The sequence below is a fragment of the Taudactylus pleione genome, unplaced genomic scaffold (genome assembly GCF_031769625.1).
Source record: "Taudactylus pleione unplaced genomic scaffold, aTauple2 ptg000216l, whole genome shotgun sequence".
Lineage (NCBI taxonomy): Eukaryota > Metazoa > Chordata > Amphibia > Anura > Myobatrachidae > Taudactylus > Taudactylus pleione.
In genome coordinates, this window is record NW_028284618.1 from 6,868,108 (window position 1) to 6,889,173 (window position 21,066).

At 45.3% G+C, this 21,066-nt stretch overlaps 1 protein-coding gene and 1 pseudogene across 2 annotated transcripts in view; one reads left to right on the forward strand and one right to left on the reverse strand.

Moving 5' to 3' along the window:
* Nucleotides 1–21,066, reverse strand: part of STEAP1 (STEAP family member 1) — a 51,469-nt gene that overhangs the window by 13,062 nt on the left and 17,341 nt on the right. For both annotated transcript variants that reach the window (XM_088478653.1, XM_088478654.1), the window contains one exon: nucleotides 5,732–6,244. In XM_088478653.1, the coding sequence (XP_088334779.1) occupies nucleotides 5,732–6,244 (513 nt within the window). The remainder of the gene's footprint in view (nucleotides 1–5,731; nucleotides 6,245–21,066) is intronic.
* Nucleotides 18,028–18,145, forward strand: LOC148517474 (5S ribosomal RNA; annotated as a pseudogene).

Consider the following 21,066-nt stretch of genomic DNA (forward strand, 5'->3'; position numbering starts at 1 on the left):
TTTAATTTGATTTGTAGCAATCAAAATTTACCTGGGGGACCCTAGATCTGTTAATGATTTGTTAGTACATTATTTGTTAATAACCAGGGCCGGATTCAGGCTTGTGGGGGCCCCAGGGCAATTAACTTGTAGGGCCCCCTACCAATAAAGTGCAGCTTTATTCTGAGCAGTTCACATTTCAATTCCGCGCTTTCAGCCAGTAACAACATACAGGGCTAAAACTTTACGCCGAACTGTATCACTCGCTGCTCTTACATTGTGTTTTCAGGCAAATATTTGTAACTTATGTGAGTGTGGTCTGTTATCTGTTGAACCTTCAGACAGTTAGTTACACACAGCAGACTGTGTGGGATAAACACCTACTGTATATAGTAGAATCTCACACTGGGATTCAGAGGGGGGACGCAGTGGCGATGTTGGAACGCAAGCAGTTAATGTTTTCAGTCTGCTAATGCGTCCAAGTTGCACTGCGTACGCTTCCCGATGGTTACAGCACAAAATCCTGATGCCACAAGCAAGGGGGAGGAGCCAGAGCACCATGCCCTTTTCTGCACACCGGCGGTGGGGTTGCATGCCGGCAATCCGTCCATGGGTCCCACCTTTAATCTTGATCTGGCCCGGGGTGGTCTGGCACTGTGTGCAGTAACCATTCTCTTGGATGGATCCAAATCTCACAGAGATAATCTACCACCTGGTGCCTACACACTTAACGATCTGCCTCCCCGGCAGCTCTGCGCACGATCTAGTCCATCTTCAAACGATTCATCGTGCATCCGTGACTTTTTTCCAGTGCATTGTGTCCCAGATTGCCAGATCTGTGCCCTACAGCACAGCAGATGTGACGATGCGATGTACGACCAGCGGGGACGCACATCGCATCATGTTCGTGAGTGGGGACTCACGATTTGGGCATATTTTACACGTTCTGTCGTTCCGATGTGTCGGAATCGGCCACATCGGGTAAAATATCGCCAAGTGTGTAGGCACCTTTATTGTCCTTTCACACATGAAGGGGTGTGGTATGACTAGACGACATTCAGAATCTCAACAGGTTCAGAATGTCGACAGTCAGAATGTTGATATGGATGGTAGGTCGACAACCAATATGTCGACTTCATTAAAATGGTGACACATTCATAATGTCGAAATATAACACGTCAACACCAGAATGTCGACATGTTTTTTTTTACTCTTATTTTAGCTTAACCCTAACATAAAAAAAATACAAATCGACATTTTGAATGTGTTGAAATTTTTTAACCATGTTGACAGATTGGTTGTCGATCTAACTTCCATGACGACATTCAGAACCTGTTGACATTGTGGTGCCGACATTCTGACTACCTGACCGGGTACCTCATGAAGTACTCTGGGGGTTTTTAGATTGTGCTCTGCCCATCATATGATAGTTTCTATCATCATGTTCTCTTGCTTTAGGTGTCTCCTTGCCCGTTTCTGAAGGTTTCCACCGTCTAGTTCTCTGAAAAGATCTTTAGAAGTTTCTGCTCTAGTTGAGGTATAACATTGTATTACTCCACACACTGCTCTGGCCTCTAAAATGGTAGCTTGCAGTCTCATTTCCTTTCTGCCCTGTATTACTTTGGTTTGCAGATGAGCTTCCCAACTTTTGAGTCTGTCATTAACATAGTCCTTTCTGGTTCTTAGTGGAGTACTGCCATTTATCTTATGGCGGATCATTATCCTGAGCTATGCTGTAATCTTGTCCTTTAAACTCAAGAGTTTTCTGAAGTTCCACATTGGATACCAGCACTGGAGCAGTGCTCTCCAACGCACTCTGTCAGCTCCGCCTTGATTCTGTGATGTCATGGGAAGGGTTGGGGCTGCTGGCAGAAGTGTGTAGAACTGCTTGGATGCTGCGAGCGGCTCTACATACTGCAGGCTGAGTGCCTGGAGTGTCCATTTAATACGGCGGACAGCACTGAAGCTGCACTACTGGCGGCAGGCACACTACTAGCTAGATACAGGGGGTGCGGGGCAGCGCAGCTTGAGTACTCACTGCGTGCAATGAAAGTTGCAATTACTGAGACAGGTCAGACCTGCTGTAATTCTGCGTGAGGGTCCGATGTTACCGATAAATATGCAGGATTGCGAGGTCTTACAGATGTGCGAAAGTGGTAGTCGGCGTCTCCATTAGCAGAACTGCATGCGTAATCTCAGCTGAGATCCGTAATGGATCAGGCCCATAGTCCATATATAATGATTCCTTGTAATCATCAGGTAAATACTTACCTAATGATAACCTAAGCTGCACACACACAGTGCTGTTCCTTGTCTTATCCTCTTTGGGCTCAGTATTTAACTAACCTATAACCTGGTAAACAAACACCTCTAGCTAGATATATAGAACAGGTGACCTTAGGCTTATTGTGGACAGGTTCAGGCTACATACTGGGATGTCAACTTTCTCTGGTCTCTACTCTGATAAGTTACGTGTGTGTGTGTTTTCTCCTCTCTCTCCTCTCCTCCCCCACCCCCACTATTCCTGAACAGTTTTTCCAGAAAAGTAAAAAGTAACCCTGTGTGTATGTGCATATATATATATATATATATATATATATATATATATATATATACATAATTAGCAGCGAGAGATATTCACGGTTTACAATGTCTCCGCTATAAACAAAAGTAAAGGATGTCTGTACGATTCTGTAAAGAGACAGGAGGTTAGCACTTGGTGTTGGCCTTCTGTCAGCAGAATTCCAGGGACGTGACGCTGAGACCTGCAGTGTAGTTATGCAGTTTTCATCTCTGCATCTGGGCTGCTGTGTGCTGCTAAGCTGTCCAGACTACTTGAGAAATACTGATACACAGAATGGCAGTTGCTCCATCAATATATTGGGCCATCACAGGTGCATGTAAGGGAGGCGCTAACCCAGACATAGCACATTGCAATGAACCAGCAAATGAGATTTACATCCTCCATGATAATAGCAATGCAGAGATCTCAGTAACATACTTTTGCAAACATATGGTAAGCCTCCAACCACGGCAAGGCGTCTCTGTGATGGACCAATAAACTAATTGAGCAACTGCCATTCTGTCTACCTCTGTCCTGAGAGGTAGGTATGGGATCAGTAGTTGCAGGGTATACTGACCCTCAGGGGCGCAAGTTCGTGCCAGGCGCCCGGAGGCAGAACAGACAGTGGTTCCTTCGTCCCACCCACACCCCCCCACTTGTGTGGCTCAGGCCTGATCCAGTACCCCAGTGTCTCTGAAGCCCCTCTGTGTTTCTCTAACTTCAGCCAGCCTCCTTCTGCTTCTCCAGCCCTCCAGTATCTCTCTAGCTCCAGTGAGCCCCCTTCTGTCTCTCGAGCCACCAGTGTCTCTCCAGTAAGCTCCTTTCTGTCTCGAAACAGCCCCTCAGTCTCTCTCCTGCAAGTCCCATAGTGTCTCTCCAGCTCCAGTTCCAGTAACCCTTTGGCTCCAGCCCACAGACACCTTCTTCTGGCTGCTCTGCTCCTCTTCGCGCCATGGCTTCTCTGCCTTTAATTGGTGTGGCATGATGTCATGAAGTCATGTGCGCCGCGTCGCAAATTTTCAGGCACCGCCGGCAACTTGCGGGAAATAAAATAAACGTTATTGCACAAGCCGCCGCCTGTGGTGACTGTAGACAAGAGACAGTGGCTTCAAGATCCATCTATAACCGCCACCTGCACCGCTGCAGTGATCAGCAGGGTGCAAGCAATAAGTTATAGACAGATTTATCTGTGCCCTCTTGTACCCCTTCCTGTCGCCGGGCCTGATCCTCAGTGCCCTCCTGACAGCTGGTGCCCGGTGACTCCAATGTCTCTGGAAGTTCTGCCACTGCTGACCCTTGCAGTGCCATATTGGAGCATCCTTGGGTGCCTCCTGGTGAGTTAACGCTCAATTTAGAAATACATAAATGCATTACCCAAAGTAGGCACTATCATGATGTAGCATAGGAACCTCCAGATCAGAGACGCCTTGCCGTGGCTGGAGGCTTTCCATATGTTTACAAATGTATGTAACCGAGATCTCTGCGAGATGATTGCTATTATCATGTTGGATGTAAATCTCATTTGCTAGTCCATTGCAGCGTGCTGGGGGAAACTTGTTTTCTTTTTCCTTGCTTCAGAACTACTGTATGTAACACATCAGGCTCAGATGAGTGAAAGGTGGGGAAACAAACATAACGCAACACTTTTAATGATACAATATTAAAACAAATGTGGTCATAATCACAGAAGTTAGAATATTCACATCAGGTAGATTGAGTTGTGCAGTAGCCTTCAGCTGGGTAATGCAGAGGGGACAGTGTAAATTGACAGCTGCTCTGTTAGAGTTTGGGGATCACATTGCTGCACATGGAAGAGTTTTAAAACAAAGGGGAAATTACCCAAAGTTTGGAGAGAGATAAAGTACCAACCAATCAGCTCCTGGCTGTAATTTTTTAAACATAGCCTATAAAATGACAGAAGCTGATAGGTTGGTACTTTAGCTCTCACCACCCTTTGATAAATCTCCCCCAAAGTTTTAAAAGACTACAGTGGGAATTTTTCTGACTTCTTTTGAAGAATAGGCTTCATCAGAAAGTGATGTTCCAGTTATTTAGCCCTCTAATTACAGTTCTAGATGGATGCAATTTGCTGTTCCAGGATGGCAAATTGTATCCTTCACATTCATTGCACTAAATTGACTCGCCCCGCCCCCCCCCCACCCCTTAGAATAAAACTGGTGCAGTGTAACATAAGGGGTGAGTGTAATGACATTAGGAATGGGCTATGACCTAAAAGATGTACCCAAGTGGCAGAATCAGTAGTTTCCCTGAGTTCTGCGCAGTAGACTCTAGCACGGAGTCTTACATCTACCTTGGTGAGTTCATACATTACCAGTGTTCTCCCCAGGCTGTTTTCTGCGGGCACATCGTCCGGCAGAAACAGCCTGCCACCCGGCACTTTCCCCCACCGACCCCCGCTGTGGAACGCTGGCCTCTGAAGTGACCGGAGGCTAAAGAAGCCTCTGATCGCTTCAGAGGCCAGCGTTACCAGTGATGCACTGCGCAGGTGATGTCATCACATCACCGACGACGTGAGGAGCCTGCCCCGCGCGCCTGCTGGATCTAGTTTGATCCAGTCAGCGCGAGGCAATGGGAGTGGGAGCGCGAGCGGCCAGCAAGTAAAGGTAAGTTCTGGGCTGGGGCTGGGACCAGGGCCAGGACCAGTCTGGGGGCACTGCCTAAAGGGCACTATTTAAGCCTGGGGGCACTGCATAAGGGACACTATTTAAACCTGGGGGCACTGCATAAGGGGCCAGCCTGGGGGCACTGCATAAAGGACACTATTTAAACCTGGGGGCACTGCATAAGGGGCCAGCCTGGGGCACTACATAAGGGAACAGTCTGGGGGCACTACATAGCGGCACTACTTCAGCCTGGGGGCACCGCATAAGGGCAAAGCTAAACTACAGGGGGCAATGCATAAAGGGGAAAACTACAGGGGCACTGTATAAAGGGCACAAATACAGGGGGCACTGCATAATGGGCACTTTCGACTGAGAGTCAGTGGGGGAGCAGCCTGAGACCTGTCGGGCTGGATTGGTAAGAGAGATACCCCTTTTCCCGGCGCACGCATAATTGCAAAGGCCCCAACCCGGCTACTTTTTGATGCCACCCGGTTGGAAAAAAATTCTGGGGAGAACACTGATTACAGATTATCATGCGGCTTTCACACATATAGGTAATCTATACCTGCTCATAAGCCCAGTTCAGGAGCTTGTATCTGTAAGACCGCCTCATGGGGTAGGACAAGCTGTAGAGCGCATGCATCACTCCCAAGAAGAAACTGAGGAGTCCAAACTGCTTCCGTCTAAGCATCCAAGTGTCCAGCCACTGTGGAAACCTGCTGTACTTTGTGCTGCGATAAAGCTGGATGACTGTGGCTAATATTCCAGGCAAATACACCAAAGTCAACAGGGTGATGGCAACGTCCGGCAACACTTTGTTTACCACCAGAATTGGAATTCTGTAGAATTCATTTTTCTTATGCATCAGAAATGGGTGCAAAACTTCTCGGGTAAAAGTATATAAGAAAATGACCAGGGATAGCGAGAATGCCATTTTTACTGGCAAGTGCCACTTTGGGAACAGATCCATTTTCCGGCGGGAGGTGCTGGCAGAGTCCCAATCAAGCACATCGTAATACACTGCTCTCTCAAAGTTGCCAGGATCTGGGCTGGAACTGGTCAGCTGTAAATCCATATTCTATTAAAGGCACCGAAAAGAAACAAAGAAAACTTCAATTACAATTCTGACAATCTCATGCAGAACATAATATCGTAAAAAAGTCAGGGTATGCCCTTATTAAACGTATAGAGACCTGAAACTATTTCATCTTAATTGTGAATATATGTGCTAGGCATGGGGTTTAGGATATCCCTTTGTGCAGGCTATGAGCAGGCATCAGAGTTGTATATGCCGCCAATCATATTTTCCTTTCTAGACTAAGGGGCGTATTCAATTAGTTTCGCACCAGCGATACTTTTTCGCATGCCGGACTTTTTGCTTACATCGCGTGTTTTACATGTGGAAAAGTGTCAGGCGAGCTCCCGCTATTCGCCGTATTCAATTAGAAAGGACACAAAAACAGCACCCGGCGAAACTGAAACAGGCAAAAAGTCCTGTCAAAAAAGGGGAATTCGGCCTGACACCCCCCAAAAGAAACACTAACATTGGGGATCACTATAGATGCCCCTGATTAGTCCTAATGAAGGTATTTGGGCTAATTAAGTTGTGACAATTGCTGCCAATTAGCGCATTAACACAAGTGATGAAGAATAGTATTTAGCAGTTTTTTTTGGAGAATGTAAGTAGTCCCAGCAAATTTGGGGTACACGAAAATGGGTGTTAGCATATTTTAAAGTTGCTAAAGTGAAGTTTTAAAAAACCTATAAAAACCCACCTTCCGCAAGCACCAGCAAACTTAAAAACACCTGGGATTCCCCCAAATTTGGAATTCCCCCAAATTTGGAATTTTTCGCCCCCAAAATAAATGGTTTTTTTTGGGGTGTTCTTAAGTAATTTTTAAACTTTTTCTGACACCATTTACCTTTGGAAACTGTCCAAAGGGTGCAGGGGGGTTTTCCGAAGTTTGCACCCCAAAACCCCAATCCTGCATTTTTTTTTTCGACGCCTATTCATAGGCGAAACTTTTTTTGCAAGGTCCATTGCATTGGTTTTCCGCACTGACAAAAAGTCTTTGGAATTGAATGCGGGGAATAGTTTTCGCTGGGCGAAATGAAGTCACCCGCGATATTTTTCCGCAGAAACTGACTTTTTGCACATATTTGAATATGGCCCTAAGCCACAACCCCAATGACTCCACACATTTTCTTACCACTAAGCCACAAACCCAAAGGTACCACACATTCTCTTACCATTAAGCCATAACCCCAATGACTCCACAAATTCTCTTACCACTAAGCTACAATCCCAATGACTCCACACATTCTCTAACCACTAAGCCACAAACCCTGAGGCACCACACATTCTCTTACCACTAAGCCATAAGATACAACTCCAATGATGCCAAACATTCTCTTACCACTAAGCCACAACCCCAAAGGTACCACACATTCTCTTACCAATAAGCATAAGGCACAACACAAATGATGCCAAACATTCTATTACCACTAAGCCACAACCTCAATGACACCACACATTATCTTACCACTAAGCCACAACCCCAATGACGCTACACATTCTCTTACCACTAAGCCACAACCCCAATGACACCACACATTCCCTTACCACTAAGCCACAACCCCAATTACACTACACACTCTTACCACTAAGCCACAACCCCAATGACACCACACACTCTTACTAAGCCACAACCCCAATAACTCCACACATTCTCTTACCACTAAGCCACAAACCCTGAGGCACCACACATTCTCTTACCACTAAGCGTAAGATACAACTCCAATGACGCCAAACATTCTCTTACCACTAAGCCACAACCCCAAAGGTACCACACATTCTCTTACCAATAAGCATAAGGCACAACCCAAATGATGCCAAACATTCTCTTACCACTAAGCCACAACCTCAATGACACCACACATTATCTTACCACTAAGCAACAACCCCAATGACACCACACACTCTTACCACTAAGCCACAACCCCAATGACACCACACACTCTTACTAAGCCACAACCCCAATGACACCACACATTCTCTTACCACTAAGTCACGTCCCCAATGACACCACACATTCTCTTACCAGTAAGTCACGTCCCCAATGACACCACACATTCTCTTACCACTAACTCACGTCCCCATTGACACCACACATTATCTTACCATTAAGCCAATGAAGCCACAATTCTCTTACCACTAAGCAACAACCCCAAAAGTACCACACATTCTCTTACCAATAAGCATAAGGCACAACCCAAATGATGCCAAACATTCTCTTACCACTAAGCCACAACCTCAATGACACCACACATTCCCTTACCACTAAGCCACAACCCCAATTACACTACACACGCTTACCACTAAGCCACAACCCCAATGACACCACACACTCTTACTAAGCCACAACCCCAATAACACCACACATTCTCTTACCACTAAGTCACGTCCCCAATGACACCACACATTCTCTTACCAGTAAGTCACGTCCCCAATGACACCACACATTATCTTACCATTAAGCCAATGAAGCCACAATTCTCTTACCACTAAGCCACAACCCCAATGATGCCACACATTCTCTTACCACTAAGTCATGTCCCCAATGACACCACACATTGCCTTACCACTAAACCACAACCCCAAATACACCACACTCTTAAAATTGTGTAGTTTTTGTTTACACCCACAATAGCAGAATAAAACTAGAGACATGACATACATGCATATATCAGTAAAATAATACAGTACATAAAGCTGGCATAGATAAGGACTGAGATACAACAACAATACAAAAAAAGAAAAAAAGTATTAAAAACCAAATAAGAGCAAAAGAGAGGTCATACAAAGGGGGGAAAAAAACACGACAAAAATAAACAGAATTAAAGAAAAGCCTGGAATGATCATACCATCAACAGACAAGATTCAGGGGGTAACAATTTACTAGGAGCTCACAGTTACCTACACCCCATATAACAGCGTAACAATATGACGGGTGTACGAAGGCGCCATCCAGACCCCCATATCTAACAATCAGTAGGGGTAAAGGTAGACATCAGGTGAATGAAAAAAAATTCCAGTCTATAAAAAAAATAATCAAATCTACAGAAAGGATTAAATACCCCAAATTTAAATATTTAAAAATTAGCCAAATACCAGACTGTTAAAAGGAAAATACTAAAAACACACATCTGCCAATGCCTCAAAAATATGGACAGCAACTTATGGGCAGCAACTTAAAAGTACCCACCAACCAGGACCCCCAACCCCAATGGCACCACACATTCTCTTACCACTAAATCACAACCCCAAAGACACCACACATTCCTAGTCACTACAGAAAGGATCAAATACCCCAAATTAAAATATTCAAAAAGTAGCCAAATACCAGACCATTAAAGGGAAATAATACTAAAAAAAAATATATCTGCCAATGCCTCAAAAATATGGACAGCAACTTAAAAGTACCCACCCCACAGGACCCCCAACAGCACCACACATTCTCTTACCACTAAGTCACAACCCCAAAGACACCACACATTCCTAGTCACTAGACCATACCTCCACACTTCCAATTACATCACATATTCTCTTAACATTAGGTCATGCTCCCAAGCTTTTGTATGGGGAAAGAATTAAAGTATATCAATAAGTCTGACTGGAGAATTTCAGGAGGAGATGAATGGAAACACAAGTTAAACAACTGAATCTATGATGAATGATGAGCTCTGCAAGCCCAATTACTAGCACCATCACAGATAATATGTAATGTCATTCATCATATTTTATATATTCATCCATTAACATTTACATTAGACAAATAAAAAAAAATAAAATAAAAAGGAAATGAATCTTCCGTTTGTTTAGATGGGTTGGAACACTGACAAATTCGGCCTGATTTTTGGGTCAGAGCTATAAGGAAAATGAACTTCCACATTTGTAAGGCTTGATATCATATAAATTACTGCATTATAAAAAGTGAGGTTCATTGCTTAAGAACAATAATCTAACAGGCCATAACATTTTTGAGTACACTTAGTGTGGCTATATCTTTCCATTATTATTCAGTTTAGTGACTTGCCTGTTATATTCACAAATCAAACTAAAGAGCTATTTATTTTTTTGTGTTCTAATGTGAAAAGTGCAGAATTCTTCTTGTGACCTCACCAGGGAGCCTATTTACTATTCCACGCAATTTTGCTCCTATAACCATTATATCATACCCACCTATCGCGGCAATAACCAATGATCTTTCTGGGTAGTTTTAGAAGAGCCTCTTGCTGGGACACTCTCTCTGAGAAGAGACCATCCTGGGGAAGAGTAGAAAAAAGTGATAGCGTAAAGTCTAGTGTTCATCCTAACACCCTGCACCTGTCCCAGGCAGGAAAGAGGAACTGCACGGGTTGTGATAGGTGCAGGGTGCTAGAATGAACAACACTAGCTTAAACTATCACTTTACTTCGGAGTCTTACATACTGTGCATGTGCGTCCACCGGCCCTGCATGTGGAGAGGGATCGGAAGGATCCCTTTCAGAAAATATTTGTAAATATGTAGCCTACAGGCTGGATTGACGGATGCCACCTTTTCGGAGCTTAGTTAATTGGGCATTTCCGCAGCCCCCAGAGAAGGCTATGGGGACCGAAATTTGCGTTCGGAAACTGTTGCAAAAATCGCGTTTAACAAATAATAAAGCTAAACCATTTGAACAAAGTATTTGGCAGATGTGGGAGAGCTGTAATTTTGTCAGGTATGTACAATTCTACAGATTATATGAAGTAATTGCTCAGTGCAACTAGGACGTGGGGGTTATCGGTGAAGCAGACAAATTGAGGAGGCGTAGAACAGAATCTGCAGCTACTGCGTATATACATCTATTCTTAGCAACACAAGCAAAGAGCAACATGGAGAGAACGTTTTCCTCAGAAGAACCAGAGAAGGTTGGGGAGGGGTATATTTATCTGCCATGTTCCCATCTGAGATGCTGCAGTTTTTGCTCCATCTAGTTACGAGAAAAGGGTTTTATACGAGCAGATAAATCAGTGTAAACAGGACACAGACCTTGTAATGTAATAATGTAACACTTGATAAAAGTTAATCTGGCGCCACCACCTTACTGTCCTGCGTCATTAGGACATAAATTAAGATAAAGTGAATAGTATTTTAGGAGATCATCATTTACACAAAAACATATTGTAACCAGCGCACATCGCCAGCTGTTTTCATTTTAAGCCTCTAAACTGCTAGATAATAAATATGGTGGTTTGGAGGGCAAATCCGCCAGCAATTGCAAACCACCATTAAAATAAGCTATTGACAAACTCTCCCCATTCAGTGTATGGAATTATGAGAGGTCTGAAAGACTAATACCCCTTTTCCACCAAAATTCCGTGTCTGACCCGGAGTTGGAACAGGGATCCTATCCGGATCAGACCCGTAATTTAGCCGGCGCCGACTCGTGATATTCGCGAGTCGGCGCCGCTCACACCGCAGTCTGGTCTGCATAGACCCGGCTTTTCCGGCGTGAAAGTGGATGTTTGGAGATGACGTCATCTCCAAGCGCCACTGAAGCCGGACCAATTGGCCGGCTTGCGGCGCACTGCAGGTCATCAAGACCCGGAGTGCGCCGTACACACAGCGGGTTTCACGGGTTATGCCCATGTTAAACCCTGCTATTTACCTGGGTTGGATCGTCGGGTCACTCGACCCGGCGATCCAACCCTCACCCCCTTTACACCAAGGAGCTGGCCGGGTTAACCCTGCAATAACCCGGGTTTTAGCTCCGGTGTTTAAGGGGTATAATTCTGCAGGGAGAAAATGTTATTACTTGATTAAAAAAAACAGAAAAAAAAAAAACCTCTTTGAAGTGTTAAAATAAGTAATTATAGACAAACAGTGAATGCATCATCCATGGCCTCTAAATAAAAATATGACACAATGTGATAAAGTGAATACAACAATATTGTCATTGTTCACCATGCAAAAGGAAATGAAGAAGGGGGACATTGAGGGCACTAGTGCATACCCAATTATGACCTCCATCCTACTAATGAGGCCACAGAAAACAATGGGGGAGAGCGAGCACTGCACGTATTCTCATCTGCATCAGCTCAGTCTGACATATAATGTACAAAGCATACATACATACATACATACATACATACATACATACATACATGCTGTATCTTCATTCTTCTCCTTATATTTTATTTGGCATAATACATTAAAATTATATAATCAATCCTATTTAAGTACCTGTACCCTTATTAGGAGTAAAAATCAAATATACATTTTACTAAACATTCCAAATATTTCCTTTTACATCCCACATTATAGGAAAATGTGGGATGTAGATCTAGAAAAATGCATAGAAACTAGGGATGTGCGCCGGACCATTTTTGCCGGATTTGGATTTGGTTTGAATTCGTCGTCCGGCTTTGGATTTGGATTTGCCAAACTGCGGTGACTGGCTTTGGATTTGGATTTTTTTACAAAAATTTACAAAAAATCTAAAATCACATAAATTGGTCTTCTTTTTTTTCTTCCTAGAGTATTATTAACCTCAATAACATTAATTTCCAGTCAATTTAGACCATATCACAGCTTATAATATTGTTTTCAACATTATTGGTCAAAGGTTGCAGTGAGCTGTCTGGTTACTAAGCGACAAAGCAGCGGCACAACGACACAGACACCACAGTATAAAGCACATCTATGACACATTGCCACACAGCAGTGGCAGAAATTAAAAGTAGTGCACCCACCCAGTGGGGTACGGCCAGCAGAATCACAGTACTTGTTTACATAGTGGGCTACGGCCCAAGGAGTCACAGTGCACAATCTTATTCACATTACACCGCACATAGGGCCTGATTCACATTACACCATAAAGTAGTGTCTCTTATATGTTACGGCACACAGTAGTGCCCCTTTTACACAATGCCCACAGTAGTGACCCTTTTACACAATGCCCACAGTAGTGCCCCTTTTACACAATGGCCACAGTAGCGGTGTCCCTTACACAATGCCCCCAGCAGTGGTGCCCCATATGCAGTCCCCTTAGTAGTAGGGTCCCCTATGCAGTGCCCCCAGTAGAATGCCCCCCAGTAGTATGCCCCCCATTAGCAGGCCCCCCCAGTAGTATGCCCCCCATTAGCATGCCACCCAGTAGTATGCCCCCATTAGCAGGCCCCCCAGTAGTATGCCCCCCATTAGCAGCCCCACCAGTAGTATGGCCCCCCCAGTAGTAGGCTGCCCCAGTAGCAGGCCCCCCCAGTAGCAGGCTGCCCCATTAGCAGGCCCCCTGTAGTATGGCCCCCCCAGTAGTAGTATGCCCCCCCCAGTAGTATGGCCCCCCAGTAGCAGGCCCCCCAGTAGTATGGCCCCCCCAGTAGCAGCCCCCCCCCAGCAGCAGGCCCCCCCAGTAGTATAGCCCCCCCAGTAGTATGGACCCCCAGTAGCAGACCCCCCCCAGTAGCAGACCCCCCCCAGTAGTATAGCCCCCCCAGTAGTATAGCCCCCCCCAGTAGTATGACCCCCCCGCACCCCCAGTAGCAGACCCCCCCAGTAGCGCCCCCGGCCCTTGCACAAGTAAAAAAAATAAAAATAAAAAAACGTACCTGTATCCCCGCTCCCGCGCCGTCCGCTCTGCTGTCACACGCTGAGGAGGGAGCCGGAAGACGGAGCTCATGTGTGAGCTCCAGCCGGCTCCCTCCGTGCAGCAGCCAATGAGAGTCTGTGTGACTCTCATTGGCTGCTGTAACAAACACACAGCTGCCGCTGGCGGCTGTGAGTTTCTGTCTGTGTAGGGCAGAGCGCTATCACAGCGCTCTGCCCTACACAATAGGAGCCCTGATGTCGGATTCTCTAGTGAGAATCCGACATCAGGCGGCCGCCGTTCGGCCCCGAACGGGGATCCGAGTCAGGCGGTGAACACCCGAACACGGTTCGGGTGGACTCGGATCCCCAATGTTCGGAGCGGTTCGGATGCCACAGAATCCGAACCGCTCATCTCTAATAGAAGCAGAGAGATTAGATCCACATTGATCAGATATAGGGAAAGATGCCACACTGGTTTGACTGGTTTTATAAAATACAAACTAAAGATTTTGCACACTTTAAACGCTAAAAACATAGAGGCGTCCTGTCTTACAGATGCCTTCAGTCGCACCAAATAGCCCCTCTCGGTGCGCCAGGTCTCATGTGACTCCACCACCACAAGCTTTTTTTTTTTTAGCTTAAAATGTGCAGCTAATGCGCATAATTTGCGCAGAGCGTCCTGCACCATATAACGTACAGACAACCAGTAAATGAGGACTCATCTGGACAACAGGAAAAACAACAAACTCTGCAAGTGATGTAATATACCATCTGGAATAACAATGAGGACTTGCTGCACATTTCAATCAAACTGCAGATGCTGATCTCGAGCAAACATTTGACCACATTCAAATAATTCAGTTAAAAGTTCAGCCTCAAGTCTCATGGAAGATATTTGCTATTTTAAATGTTCGTCCAAGTGTCAGTATTTGCGCGGTAGCGGACAGCATCACGTTTCCTCTGCTTTATCGATATGTTAGGTCTTACTTTTTCTCTTCTCTTAGTGATGTTTCTTAGTATTTGCTGCTAAAGCTAATGTTTACTTATGTACTGCACATGCCAAATGTATCTAGTAAAAGCTATGTAACCACTGAATTTATTATGTTTGGGGTGGCTATCTAAAACAGCATTAGGTCCCTGGCTCAGAAAACACTCTGATGCATGTACTGTATATATACTTTGCTTTGAAGAAAGGAACCTCTGATAATTCAACAGTCTAAAAAACTATTTCCATGACAATTACAGTAATTGGTGTTTGAAGTGGCATGCAACATGGCTCGAGCAGAAAAGAAAGAGTACACTAGGCTATCCCGAGTCAAACATAGATATGTTAATTTGTTTTTTTTTTTTGCTTTAGTGACTGACGTTGGTCGCCCCTCTGCTACCAGATGTTACTGCACCTGACTGGACCATGGAATGTACAGTAGCTATTACACCATGGCTATATATGTGTAATTTACGTTTGTTCAGGAATCTTTTTAGAAATATCAGACAAAATTAAATTTTGTTACATGCAGGAAATAAAATATTGCTATGATGACTGAACCTTGTATGAATCGAGGAGTCTGTGTGTTGATGAAGTCTAGGACTATACATGTGGCATGTATCCAAGGAACATAATGATCCACTGGAAGTGCATGATAGCTTTAATTGTTATCTTTTCTCCCCTGTGAAAGGGCCCTTTTCATGTGCCAGAATAATTTGATGGTTAAATAAGTCTGCCATGGAGATCCAAGGCAAGACCCAGTGACGGAACTAGAGAGTGGTGGGCCCAGGTGCAAGAATATGCTTTGGGCCCCCCTATGCAGTGCCCCAGTAGTGGTCCCCCTATACAGTGCCCCATATACAGTGCCCCCAGTAGTGGTCCCCCTATGCATTGCCCCCAACAGTAGTCCCCACTAAGCATTGCCCCCAACAGTAGTCCCCACTAAGCATTGCCCCCAGTAGTAGTCCCCCTTATACATTGCCCCCAGTAGTAGTCCCCCCTATGCAGAGCCCCCAGTAGTAGTCCCCCCTATGCAGTGCCCCCAGTAGTAGACCTCCCTATGCATTGCCTCCAGTAGTAGTTCCCCCTATGGATTGCCCCAGTAGTAGTCCCCCTTATACAGTGCCCCCAGTAGTAGTCCCCCCTATACAGTGCCCCCAGTAGTAGTCCCCTTATGCATTGCCCCCAGTAGTAGTTCCCCTTATACATTGCCCCCAGTAGTAGTCCCCCTTATACATTGCCCCCAGTAGTAGTCCCCCCTATGCAGTGCCCCCAGTAGACCTCCCTATGCAGTGCCTCCAGTAGTAGTTCCCCCTATGCATTGCCCCAGTAGTAGTCCCCCTTATACAGTGCCCCCAGTAGTAGTCCCCCCTATACAGTGCCCCCAGTAGTAGTCCCCTTATGCATTGCCCCCAGTAGTAGTCCCCCCTATATAGTGCCCCCAGTAGCGCTCCTCCTATGCAGTGTCAGTGCCCGTGCCCCTTACACACACACACACCCACACACAAAAACCCCACACAACTGAATCCCCGCTTCTGCTGCGACCGCCGCTGTCCGCTCCTCCTTGCCCGGTCTGCACCATGCGAGAGACGCTGCGGGGGAAGCTGGAAGGCGGAGCTCATGAATAAGCTCCAGCCGGCTCCCTCCGTGGACTCAGCAGCCAATGAGAGTCTGTCTGACTCTCATTGGCTGCTATAACAAACACACAGCCACCGCTGGCGGCGATGTAGTAGTGCGGGCCGCTGTCACTGTGGTCTGCAGTACACTTACTGTGGGGCACGGGGGACACTGGCGGTGGGTGCAGCGGTGCTGTTGGATGCAGGCGGCTATGGGCCCCCGCACCATAGCGGGCCCCGGTGCAAGCCACCAGCTGCACCGCCACTAATTCTGCCACTGGCAAAACCAATATACCACTTCATGTGCTGGACTGCTAGTTAGATTCTATATCAGGGTATCACATTCCCCCTTCTTGACAAGCTGCGACTGGCAGGGCACACATTGCAATATCATAATGGGCTTTCATCATGTTGACATTGTGCTTTTCCTAACATGACCTGTAGTGTTAGAATACAAAAGAAAGAAAGGGATTCTGCAGAGAACCTGTTGGATTCATTAGTTTAGACCACCCATCCATTATTAGTGTACAAATTATATCATCAAAAAGTTGTTGGTGGTGCTCCCAAAGTTGAATAAACTGTATATAAGAAGGAAAAAAGTAGGGCTAGTTGCTGGGGCACTCTTAATTGAAATATATAGTTAAAATTTTACTTTTAATGTGTATCAATAAACTTAGGCGGTACCATGTACCCAGGTGGGGTTACTCGAAATTATATAATCATTGTCTGTTAAAATTAAGGTCTTGAGGAAATCCTCCGGCGAAATATTTATGAAATCTCCATGGCAATGGGTATGAATGGGTTTTAGTTGGAAGTGATTAGAGTGATTTAACAGTGAGTAAATGTGATGAACAAGGACACGATTATGGTGCTCTGCCAGTACATGCTAAATCCCAATTATCCTCTTCTCACCTACAGTACCTGGTATTCCCTACAGGTCTCCCATCCAGGTACTGACCAGGCCTATCACCATTTAGCTTCCAAGATCAGACGAGATTGGGCAATCTAGTGATGTATGGTTGTAGGGGCAATTACGTAGGGAAGGTGAAAACTGGTATTGAAAACTGTGAATGTGATTATGCCATTCTCTCATGCACTTTAATAATGGATAACATGCTATGTTGTTTGTGCATGTTACACCACTGATGATATCTAACCACTGAATACAGAATTGCTGGGAAATAGTGGATACATTACCATTTAATTGTGTTTGTTGGATATTAAACGTTATTTGGAATTAATATGCCATTTTAAATATTATTAACATTTTGTGATGTAAATGGCTTATATGAGTATATTGTGATTCAACCTTTGTTTGGTGAGGATTGGTAAAATATGAAACTCTGTGATGCAAACAGTTCATTTGAGCATACTGTGATTTAACCTATTGGTGAGGATTTATAATCGGATAGATAATGCCCAATTTATTTTGAATATTAGGATGAGTTCCTGTAATTAATACTCCTCTATTTTTTGTTACATGTTATATGAGTTTGTATTATATGTATATAAATGTACATTCCAATCACTTTCTTTGAACACTGTATTTTAATAATAAAATGGACTATTCATGGTGATAGTCCTACATTTATGGTTATGTTCTTGCTCTGACCTGTGTTGTTGGGATTCACCTTCCCTACGTAATTGCCCCTACAGCCATACATCACTAGATTGCCCAATCTCGTCTGATCTTGGAAGCTAAATGGTGATAGGCCTGGTCAGTACCTGGATGGGAGACCTGTAGGGAATACCAGGTGCTGTAGGTGAGAAGAGGATAATTGGGATTTAGCTTGCACTGGCAGAGCACCATAATCGTGTCCTTGTTCATCACATTTGTTCACTGTTAAATCACTCTAATCACTTCCAACTAAAACCCATTCATACCCAATGACATGGAGATTTCATAAATATTTTGCCGGATGATTTCCTCAAGACCTTATTTTTAACAGACAATGATTATATCATTTCGAGTAACCCCGCCTGGGTATATGGTACCGCATAATTTTATTGATACACATTAAAAGTTAAACTTTAACTATATATTTCAATTAAGAGTGCCCCAGCAACTAGCCCTACGTTTTTCCTTTTTCCTTCTTATCTATAGTGTTACAACTCTGTTCTGTTACCTGCCAATATCCATTGCATGCCACCACACCAGGCCTCTGTGTATGTGAGCTACAGTTCGGGACGTTGCAGAGGTACTGCTCTCCAAAGTTTGTTCTGTGGCCAGGGGTCATGTGGTTACTACTAAATCACCATTATGGTTTGCACCTGACACCTGCCTATTTAAAGCTGGGCATACACGTCCAGATAAAACGTCAGACCAACAGACATTTTATAAGGCAGCCTGCCAGCCCGAAGATGCCCGCGGCATACACTGAGATTTCTCACAGTGTATTAGCCCCGACATCTGCGCTCCGCCCCCGAGAGAGGAGACGTTTCCCTGTTCCTTCCATGGGAGGAACACAGGAAATGTCTCTCTGTCGACCGCGGCTGGGCATACACTGCCCGATGCGTCCGACATTTTAACTCATAAATATCGCATTGGACGGCATGCTGGACAATCCGGCATGCTCGACCAAGCGATATTTAAGCCTCGGTCGCCCGCACACACTCTACAATTATCGGGGCGATCCGCAGATATCGGGCGGATCGCCCCGATAATTGTAGCGTGTATGGCCAGCATTAGTTTGCCTGGTCCCAGCACTCATTGCTGGGTCATTCATGTTTCCTATATTGGACTTGTGTCCTTGTGAGTGTCTGATCTGCCTTGCCAAAACCTCTGAATGCCTGTTCATTTGTATACTTATTTGCTACTATGAACTACTGTATATTTTGTTTATTTATTTATCCGGGACTTCACTGTGTCTTCCATTATTATCATTTTGGACTCAGGAGTTACTGTCTGCTTTATCTTTTTTTATCAATCCGGGACTTTGTTTCTGCCAATGTTTGCTACCATTCTGGACACTGAGCTATTCGTTGCAGTTACAGTATCTGCATTGTGCCTACCAGGACTCCCAATATTTAGCTTGTACCTACATTTTCAAGTGTATCTTCATTGATAGGTGTCTCCTGCATCAGTTCAGTCTGTATATCTCCTCCCAGAATAAATACCATTGTATGTATATTACTATCCTGTGACAACAATATTTACATAATTGAGGTGTTGATGGATGTGCACAGGGTTCTCCCAGGTGTCCCGGAGTTTATTCTGGGTCATGGGAATAAACACCCACACCTTCTGACCCACTTCATACACTCTTTGTGGCATTGCAGCCACACCAATGCCTGGACCTGTCTTGTATACTTATGTACCTACCACATGAGATACTCTGGGGGATATTTGTTAAACCTTGTACAGCGGAGAAGTTGCCCATAGCAATCTATCATTTTATAGAATGATCTTTGAGCAACTTCTCCACTTGTCCTCTTTGAAGGTTTGAGATCTCCTCCTCTCTCACTGAGACTTCTATAGGAAGCAATCTCCCTCCCAGGATTCTCTTCTAAGATCTATGGGGCCCACATCCTTCTTCCAAACAGGAGCTCCAATGGTGGGAAACCTATTGATGCATGGGCTACTTCTCTGTAAGCAAATAGCAGATGTCGGAGGAAATGACCCCAGTCCCATACCTACGACTGTACAAGCGTCTTGATCATCAAGGTCCCAATAAAACGCTCACAGACCATTAGTCTCTGGCTGATCAGGCCTAGCTATGGTATGTCGCACCTGCAGTATATGACTGCAACAAGTTGGGCATGAACTGGGGGCCTGATTCAGACCCGGTCGCAAGTGCTGAGAGCTCGCAACCGGGTCGATGGTGGCCCACAGCGCATGCGCACCACAGAGCCGGCTCCGTCGTGCGCATGCGCGAGACCCGGCTAGCGCATGCGCACCACGGAGCCGGCTCCGTCGTGCGCATGCGCGAGACCCGGCTAGCGACGGGCAATCCGTTGCTCCAGGTCTCGCACCAAAGGGGGCGAGCTGTCGATGTTGAGTGACAGTTCGTCCCCTTTGGTGGGTGGGCCGGGGGGGTGGCTGCCCAGACGGAGGCGTTCCTGAGGGAACGCTTGCCATTTGGGGGCGGCCCCACTGACATCACGAGTGATGTCAGTGGAGAGCTTCTGGCTCTGTTAGAGCCGAAAGCTCTCTGGGGCTTGCGATGAACGAGACCCTACCACAAGGGTCTCGTCGCAAGCCCAATGGTCGCGATGGTCTTCACCATCGCGACCATCATCATGGCCGCTCGCTATAGCACTGGGTGGTCACCCACAGTTATGCGAGCGGCCAAGAGGCGCACCCAAAAAAAAAAGCCCGACCCTGATTCAGAGCAAGCGCTCTGTCAGAGCGAGCGTCTCTGAATCAGGCCCTGGGTCCCTTGATCCATACAGAAATCTCAAGCTCACAAGTTGATGGGCTAGAAACATTAATTTATGCTTATTTTTCTACCAGAAGGCAACGGAAAGGGTCATAGCAATCAACTTCAGTTTATGACATTGGGGAATACGAGTGCTATGACATGTTGCAGGCAGTTCCCTATAAATTAAAATGATTCTAAAATGATAACAGTAAATGGAAAAATTGATGGTCGCTTTTCTCTATGGAGTTTTCAAAAAGGTTTCCCTGCTGATAAGATATAGCTTTATGTCCTTGTTTTCAGCATTAGCATTCTGACACACCAGGGCA